Source organism: Physcomitrium patens, chromosome 11 (genome assembly GCF_059467195.1).
Source record: "Physcomitrium patens ecotype Gransden chromosome 11, ASM5946719v1, whole genome shotgun sequence".
Classification (NCBI taxonomy): Eukaryota; Viridiplantae; Streptophyta; class Bryopsida; order Funariales; family Funariaceae; genus Physcomitrium; species Physcomitrium patens.
In genome coordinates this window covers 11,468,349-11,476,698 of record NC_143420.1, presented here as the reverse complement: position 1 = coordinate 11,476,698, position 8,350 = coordinate 11,468,349, and the positions used below count along the sequence as shown (strand labels likewise).

General features: G+C 40.0%; 1 protein-coding gene across 7 annotated transcripts; it reads left to right on the top strand.

Annotated features, from left to right (window-relative positions):
* Window positions 1-308: 308 nt before the first annotated feature.
* LOC112288716 (ARM REPEAT PROTEIN INTERACTING WITH ABF2) lies at window positions 309-7,070 on the top strand. 7 transcript variants are annotated; one of them, XR_016505531.1, is made up of 19 exons: window positions 309-1,461; window positions 1,600-1,754; window positions 1,877-2,049; window positions 2,144-2,264; window positions 2,553-2,627; window positions 2,855-2,949; window positions 3,148-3,223; window positions 3,366-3,473; window positions 3,625-3,753; window positions 3,912-3,980; window positions 4,167-4,226; window positions 4,353-4,476; window positions 4,593-4,735; window positions 4,915-5,007; window positions 5,306-5,385; window positions 5,592-5,656; window positions 5,973-6,090; window positions 6,298-6,422; window positions 6,559-7,070. XR_016505531.1 is itself a non-coding variant. In XM_024533212.3 (19 exons), the coding sequence occupies exons 1-19, from the start codon at window positions 1,209-1,211 to the stop codon at window positions 6,644-6,646; spliced, it is 2,121 nt and encodes a 706-aa protein (XP_024388980.1). In that variant the 5' UTR covers window positions 309-1,208; the 3' UTR covers window positions 6,647-7,070. The 7 variants fall into 7 exon arrangements, 4 of the variants coding, with proteins under 4 accessions (XP_024388980.1, XP_024388978.1, XP_024388979.1 ...); XR_016505530.1 differs by having other exon boundaries at window positions 3,616-3,753; XR_002971650.3 differs by having other exon boundaries at window positions 3,616-3,753; window positions 4,101-4,226.
* Window positions 7,071-8,350: the final 1,280 nt, after the last annotated feature.

Genomic DNA, 8,350 nt, shown 5'->3' with positions numbered 1-8,350 from the left:
ATAAAATTAAAGAACAACAAGACATTAAGACATTTTCTTGCTATACAAAATAAATAAACAACAAGTACAATTAAAGGACAATCTTAAACCAACCTTATAACATGAACAATGTGAGAAGTTCTTTCCAAAGTAAAACTGCAAAAAGTTGTCGAAGAATTAAAAAAAGTACATGAAAAAGTAAGTAAAGGGAGGAAGAAGGACGAGAGGAAATTGGGTGATTAGAAGAAGCGAGGGTAGTGGAGGAGGTGATGAAGAAGGTGGTGATGGTGATGATGGGGGTGCATGCTTTTGCAATGCCTCCATGATGTTCATGAATGGATAGATTAGGGTTGGAGTTTTGGGAGGGAGAGAAGGTAGGAAGGAGAGGAAGAAGAAGAAGAAGAGAGAGGACGATGTTCGTTGCACAGTTTTGTTTTTGAAAAGTACCTTTTCAGGATAGAGAGAGTGTGTGAGAGTGAGAGTAGGAGTAAGAGGAGGAGGACGGCGAGGGTGGTAGTGGTGGCAGAGTGGTGGTAGGACGAACGGGCCTTCCGACTTGAATTTTACGGACTCTGTCTGACCCGGGCATGCTCCGCCTATTCCTCCGAAGCATTTAGTGCCGACCTCGCGGTCTGTGTCCCCGATTGTTTATCATTGCTGTTGCTGCTCAGGAGGAAGAGGAGGAGTAGGAGCAGGAGGAGGAGTGTAATCCTTCTGTGGTCGAGCTTCTTCTTACCGACCTGCTGGTCATTCTATGTACTGCGAGAACAGACACCTTGAAGTAGTATCGTTCAATCGTCATTCTTTCGCTCTTTGGCGTGCTCCGACTCTCCGAGCTTTTCCGTTGGCAGGAGTTTTTGTTCTCCGCTAACCGCGATAGGACACTCGCGTCTGTCGTGCTGTTAGCAGTAGGACTTTTTGTTTTTTTTGTTTTTTGTTTTTTGTTTTTTTTTTTGTTTTTCCCCCAATTTGAGCAAGGGTTCACTGTTGCGGATCTGGATGAATGTGCGGGAGGCGTTTGAGATTCTTTTGGTGGGCATCAGAGGTGTTTGTTTAGGGCTGAGAGGGTTTTAGAGGCTCGCACTGTGCTTGTATTTCAGAGATTGCGGGTTTGCTGTGATATCTACCCGTGGTTTAGTGCCGTAGAATGAGTACCCCTGTTGGCAGTGCTCCCTGCTCCAGTGTTTAGGACTTAATCTTTACACTAACGCTTGGAAGAGTGTGCTTTGATGGATAACTCGCCTGTACCGGGAGATGAACGCATGGAGACCAAATCTTATCCTGAAAGCGAAAGAAAAGGACACAAGAGGAAACTGGCGGACGCGTATTTACGGTTTCCTGCTGCAGATGAACCTAACAATGCGTTTTCAATCGGTGTTCGAGACCAAGTAGAGATTCTAAGGACTTGCGTTTCTTGGAAAGAGAATGACCGAATTGCAGCGCGGCGTGCCGCTCATAGTCTCGCGGAGCTTGCGAAGCGGGGTGAGAAGCATCTATCCAGCGCGTTTTCACAGGGATTTCATTGATGTTGGTCCTCTGCACGAATCACATGTTAAGTATGCTTGAGGTTTCTTGGGAAATTTTCCTAAACTGATTCAGAAAACTCTAGCAATTCTTCAGAAGATCACGTGGACGCTATTGTGGAGGAAGGAGCTGTGGATGCGCTTGTTGCACATCTCTGTCCGCCTAGTCTTGGAGAAGGCGAAGGTCCCGTTGCTTGTGAACACGAAGTCGAGAAGGATGCTGCATTTGCATTAGGATTGCTTGCTGTGAAGGTGAATCAGCTTCCTGTATTTAGTCTGTCTTTGCTTCCAGTTGTTTGTACGTTAATGGCCTTCCTGAATCGTGAGTTATCGAAAACGTCTCGCAGTGGTACTGATACTTCTTGGTCCTATAGCCAGAGTATCAACGGCGAATTGCTGATGCTGGCGCTCTGCCGTTGCTGGTGGCTTTATTATTGCGTCAAGGTGGTGGCAACAGCGGACGAGTTGTAAATGGTGTCGTCCGACGTGCTGCAGATGCTATAACGAACCTTGCACACGAAAATGCACATATTAAGACTCGTGTCAGGTAAAGTGTGAGAGTTGATTTGGATTATTACTATGTTGACACTTGTGCCCGTCTGTGATTCACTTGTTGACTATGTTATTTTTGTTTTGTACAGAACGGAAGGTGGGATTCCTCCTCTAGTCAAACTTTTAGAATCTAATGACGCTAAGGTTCAACGGGCCGCAGCTGGTGCGTTGCGTACTTTGGCCTTCAAGAATGAGGCCAACAAAAATCAGGTCTCCCATCTTCAGAACCACGAGGGTTGTTTTTTTGAGAGGAAATACAATAATATCTACAAGATTGAGCTTTATTATCTTGAGCAGTCTACATGCAAGAATCATCCTATTACAGTATTACAGTATCCAAAATTATGGTTCATCTCTTGAACACTCAACGTGATATTTAGTGTTCCTTGTTTCCATTTCGATGTTCAGCGTTTGGTAGCTATAACTCAGGTCCTGCAGCCTCCGTTATTTTACTCGGCCTTTTGTCAAATTTCCTGATAACTTAGGTCATTTGCGCAGATTGTGGAAGGAAATGCGCTTCCTACCCTTATTCTAATGTTACGTTCAGAAGACGTTGGAATTCATTATGAGGCCGTATGAATCTAGTCTCTAATCTTGCTGTCCTTTCCTTGTACTCTATTGTACCTGTGGAAACTCTGAATTGAATCGCTTTCACATATTTTGCTGTTGCATTATCGTAACATTTTTCTCTCATCTCTTATAGAAGACAATCGTAGGCGATTGTCGATGCACGTATCGAGTCTTAGTTTGGCAAGAATTCATGATTCTGACATAAGGGATGCCCGTCTCTGGACATCTAGGTTGGTGTAATTGGCAATCTTGTCCACTCTTCTGTCAATATTAAGAAAGAAGTCCTGGCAGCAGGGGCTCTCCAGCCTGTCATCGGCCTTTTGAGGTATTGAACGACATTCTGAGTATACGGAGTAGGAGCATCGTATGATTCTGACTTGAGTTGGGAGCATCTATTCTCTTTGTGCTAATTCTGACGAGTAATTACTATTTGTGATTCACTCCGCTTGGCATCCAAGCCATTATGATGGTAGTATAAGATTGACTCATGAGTTTTTAATCAATACCTGTTTCTGTGTGTCAGTTCAAGATGCCAGGAAAGTCAGCGCGAGGCTGCTCTTTTATTAGGACAGTTTGCAACAACCGACCCCGACTGTAAGGTATTTCAATTGCTCTAAATCATCAGTAGATCCTTATTCGGTGCCGTCTGGTCTATGCGAGATTGACTGCACGTGATTCAAGTAGCAGCCATCCTTCTTTACATTGCATTCATCAGTTGTTGTTGTGTGTTGAACGATTAAGGTTCATATAGTTCAACGGGGTGCCGTGCGACCGCTGATCAGGATGCTGGAAGCTACTGATACTCAACTCCGAGAGATGGCGGCCTTCGCTTTAGGCCGGCTTGCTCAGGTCCTGATCATTCAAGTGCATTTGTAGCCATGATAGAGTGTTTGAGTTATTGAAGTGATTGTTTTTCATTTCAGGCTACTTATTTTCATTTTCCTTTGCAATGGTTGATGCCAGGGGTCCAAATTAACAGTTCTGTTTATAGTCTTCGCAGAACACCCATAATCAAGCTGGAATTGTACACGACGGTGGGCTAAGGCCTTTGCTGGAGCTTCTGGACTCTAAAAATGGATCTCTACAGCATAATGCAGCTTTCGCATTGTACGGCTTGGCTGACAATGAGGTCAGAGAAAGCTTCTCTCTCTGTTTATGGTTCTAAGAAATTGGTTTCAACATGTATAGTTTTCAGCACTGCATATTCCTGAAGAGCCTATCTGGTGATTCTTGTTGACTGGATAACATCATACCCATTTTTTGAGTCGTGTTATTACTTCCTGCCAGGATAACGTCTCTGATATAGTTAGTGAAGGTGGTGTACAAAGATTGTACGACGGCTATTTTATCGTGCAGGTATTCTTTCTTCACCTGATTGTTCTCAATTATTTTGGCTATGATTTGTTTTGGTGCTGAAGAACTAGCTTTTACATGCAGTCTTTGCTACAATTTTTGTTACATCTTCTTGGCTGACAGGACATGATTTTCTCAATAATATCAAGCAGTCTGAAAGTTGGCTTGTTCATGTATAATACCATTCAGGCTTCGAAAGACTGTGTACAGAAAACCTTAAAAAGGCTGGAAGAGAAGATTCATGGGCGGGTATGAGCAGAATATATTTGTTTTTCATCAGATTTTAAAATTTTCTGTTTGAACGGACTTTCCTGTGCCAGTTTGGTTATAGCCAATTAATCTTCACTCATTAGTTTTTATGTTCGAATATGTTAGGTGTTGAAGCACCTACTATACCTTCTACGTACAGCTGACAAGGTGGTGCAAAGAAGGGTTGCCACTACGCTTGCTCATTTTTGCTGCCCTGATGATCAACGCCTTATCTTTATTGAGAACAATGGTGAGTATTTCGTGTAGCCATGCATACGCGCCTGTTCTCATTCTCGTTGGTCCTGATATATGAACTGTGTTTAAGAGTGCATCCGATGGTTGACGCAGCTTACATGTGATGAACAGGCATGGATGTTCTCTTAGAGATGCTGAATGGGTTCGCTACCCCCAAACTTCAACGGGATGGTGCTCTTGCCCTATGTACATTAGCTAGAAAGGCAAATGCACTGGCTCCTATTGATGCTGCCCCGCTTCCTCCTACACCCCAGGTTTTTTCTTATATCTTATTATTCATTCTGGATGTTGCTTGTTTTAAAGCCCTAGGTTTCTAGATTGAGGTGCTGTGTCTTGTGGTCTACGCGAGCTATTGTCCCTATCAAGATTTTGAGAGCGCGGCATTTTTTTTGGAGGATAATTGACTATTCGTCTTGATCCTCATCCTTGACAGGTTTACCTTGGTGAACAGTATGTAAACAGCAGCACACTTTCTGACGTGACATTTCTTGTAGAAGGTGGATTTTTCACACATGCATACATCAATGTAGTGCTTAGCTCTTTCCCCTCTTTCTAGCTCTTGTTAATTATAGTTGCTAATTGTTACGAATTTCATGTATATTCTTACTGGTTGATCACAGGCATTTTTTTGGGTAACAAATGACACCAAATGAGGTTTATATGTTTTATTTTTTACATCATGGAGAGATATGTCAAGCTGATTAAGACCGGAAGGGCTGAATGTATTGGAGAGGTTCATTAGTGACTTGATATTTGTGCTCGGATGTGCGTACGAACAGTTGTGCTGAAAGGATAATGATTGATCATGTTTTGAATGCTTGCAGGCAGACGCTTTTACGCCCACCGAATAGCGTTGTTAGCATCCTCCGATGCATTCCGTGCTATGTTCGATGGTGGCTACAAGGTATAGCAATTCTCAACCGTGATCCAATAGGTTGTGTTACAATTATATTTCCACTTACTCTGCACACATAAAATGTAGAGCTTAATGGTTTTAAAAATTTCTGATCGTTATTATTATTTCTATTTAACTATAACTTGAAATCGACACAGGGTTTCTAGAAATAGTTAGTTCTAACCATTAAGTCCCTTTTTTCTTTTCTCATTCAGGAGAAAGAAGCGCTGGATATCGAGATTCCAAACATCAGTTGGAAGGTGTTTGAGCTGATGATGAGGCAAGTATTTAAGACCCCGGTTTTTATTATACTCCCACACGCATTGATTTCTCTTCACATGGTGAACAGTCCGGGTCTTAGTTTTTGAAAACAGTTAGGTTTCTTAGTTTTTGAAAACATCTCTACTATGCGTCGTAAGTTGTGTAGTTAGTTAGATAGATAAGATGACGAATATCCTGTAGACGGTCCACATTTTTTTATTGTTGAAATGGCGGATCATGGCATAATCTTGTTTTGTTATTGTGTGCGACAGCCAACCTGATTCTCATTGTCTACTGATCAATACCTTTTGAAATTTGGTGCGACACCTATACAGGTTTATCTACACAGGTAATGTGGAAGTGGCTTCTGATAATGCTCAAGATTTATTGAGGGCTGCTGATCAATATCTGTTAGAAGGATTGAAGCGCCTGTGTGAGTATTCTATAGCTCAGGTATGCATAAATTTTCTAGCCGTTGAAGCTTGTTTAAATGTCATATACACAGATTTGGCGCTTTCATCAAATATCATGTGTTTTCGTTGCATGAAGTTATCTAAGGGTTTATCCTATCTTTTTATTTCTATTTTCCAATTAATCCTCCTGTTGCTGAGGTTTTGACTAGTACGCACTAACTTTTTCCAAATTTTTTCTGAGACGCAGAACTTGACACTTGAGACTGTGATGAATGTGTTCGACTTGGCGGAGGCATACCATGCTTTATCACTGAGAGATACCTGTGTTTTGTTCATTTTGAAACACCATGAGCAAATGTGCGGCATGACAGGGTATTGATTTCTGTGGATTCCGATATTCCGAACATATTTTTCAGTAAATCTATATTCATACTTGTTAGATATATTTTAGTACAATTTTTTGCCCATTGGCTGATCTTCTAGAGATGTTTCTTTTGTTTGCTTCCAGGTATCCAGCTCTCCTTCATCGCATTTCATCAGAGATCCGAGAATACTTGCGTCGAATCCTGCGTCCTCAACCCGCAACGATTCAGTGATTGCTATTCCTTACTAAAATATGATTTCAGTCACTCAACCCTCTAGTATGCTTTGGCATTTCCGAATGGATTAGCAACTAAGATAGTCTACCTTTGCTTTATAACACCCAGCAGGCAATCGCTGGAACATGACCCTGCTAGACTAGAGTAATTGATCTGGCTTCAGCTATTCGCTTGTCGTGCAGGGTGCCAGCTCTCTATTTTCCCTGTTTCAGCAGGAATCGGGGTTGGCGCATCCTAGTCAAGTCAAGCTAAGTGTTCAACCTCGCTCTTCGTACATTTGTAGGATTTGAACCTGCGACTGTGGAGGTCACACTAGCTTGCCTGCTTAGTTGTCATTCTCGAGGCGTGGGTTGCGGGATTTTTGAAGTATCCATATAATATGAAAGCTATTTCATTCAGAATGCGAATTTACTGATGCTAACACTCTGGGTGAACGGCTTGGCAAAATTTGCTAATTGCAAGACGTATGAGATTGGAGGTGACAACACCTTGAAATCTGCTTTACATGTAATCTGGGTGTACCTGAACTTCGTTTTGTTATCAATCTTTGAACTCATTCTCCCAATTCAAACGGCCAGTCAAAAATTATTTTCGTCATGAACTGTCGAAGAATCCAAAATAAATCTATAGTCTTCAATTGTTAATACATAAATTTTTGAAGAAAGTTAAAATAATGTTGCAGAATAGCTTGTAATCTTAAGTATAAGTGAAAGCGAAAGCAACAATGTAAGTTAAAATAATGAATTTGGTAGTACACTGGGAAATATGATAATATACAAATTCTAGTTCCTTTTGGAATAGGTTATCCAAGTCTGTTGCTAATACCAATGCAATTTTTGTGCCTCTTACAGTTGGATTTTGTAATACAATACCATCTTACAAATAGAGAGTATTTATGATAACAATCATGTCCAATTTAATGTAGCTAGAACTCCTTTAAATGTAAACTGTGATGACTTTTAAAATGTGCATGGTCTTAAGCATGTGTTCTTTTCAATACGTATTTTAAATTGTTTATCTCATCATGTTTTTTTAACACATACTTATAAATTAAAATTGATATCATTGTAATTCACGCCAACAATATTCAGATTTTTTTGACCTTTATTTTACTTACGTGTGGATATGAAGTAAGCTATAATTTTTATGCCTGCACTTAATTATTAACATATGAGCTACATCTGAAATATGCATAATGTGGCATTCCATGCATGATCTCTTAATATATTAAATTAAGTTATGATATTGGTTAAATATTGAATTCTTTTATGCATTTCGTATTTGTAAACAGTTTTATAATAATTTATTTGAGCGTCAACAAGAAACTACTATTCTTCCTTTTGGTCTAGTAATTCTCATAAACATTCTCCAATATTTATTTTATGTCAGCATGTTTGTTATTATGATTTATTGGTTTGATATCCTACTCTTTTTGGATCTCCATGTCTGCTCACTTGCAACCCAATAAAGGATGTCATATACATCATTTATAACTTATATACATTATACCAAAAAACAATTTCTGTAAAGAAGAAAACAGAATCTCAATTTAATTTGTTTATTTTTTCTTTCAAGAGAGGATAATAGTTGTACTTCTGTTCATCAAGTGCACATATTTTATTATCATTTTTGTATTAAATATAATAAATGTTAGTAGTAACAATAGTAATATATATTTTTATGATATCTAAATATCTAAAT

Coding starts and splice junctions, on each gene's coding strand:
- LOC112288716 (XM_024533209.3), top strand. CDS start 1,209: ATGGATAACTCGCCTGTACCGGGAGATGAACGCATGGAGACCAAATCT. Junction 1,462..1,599: donor CGCGGAGCTTGCGAAGCGGG/GTGAGAAGCATC, acceptor GCAATTCTTCAG/AAGATCACGTGGACGCTATT. Junction 2,628..2,854: donor TTGGAATTCATTATGAGGCC/GTATGAATCTAG, acceptor CTGGACATCTAG/GTTGGTGTAATTGGCAATCT.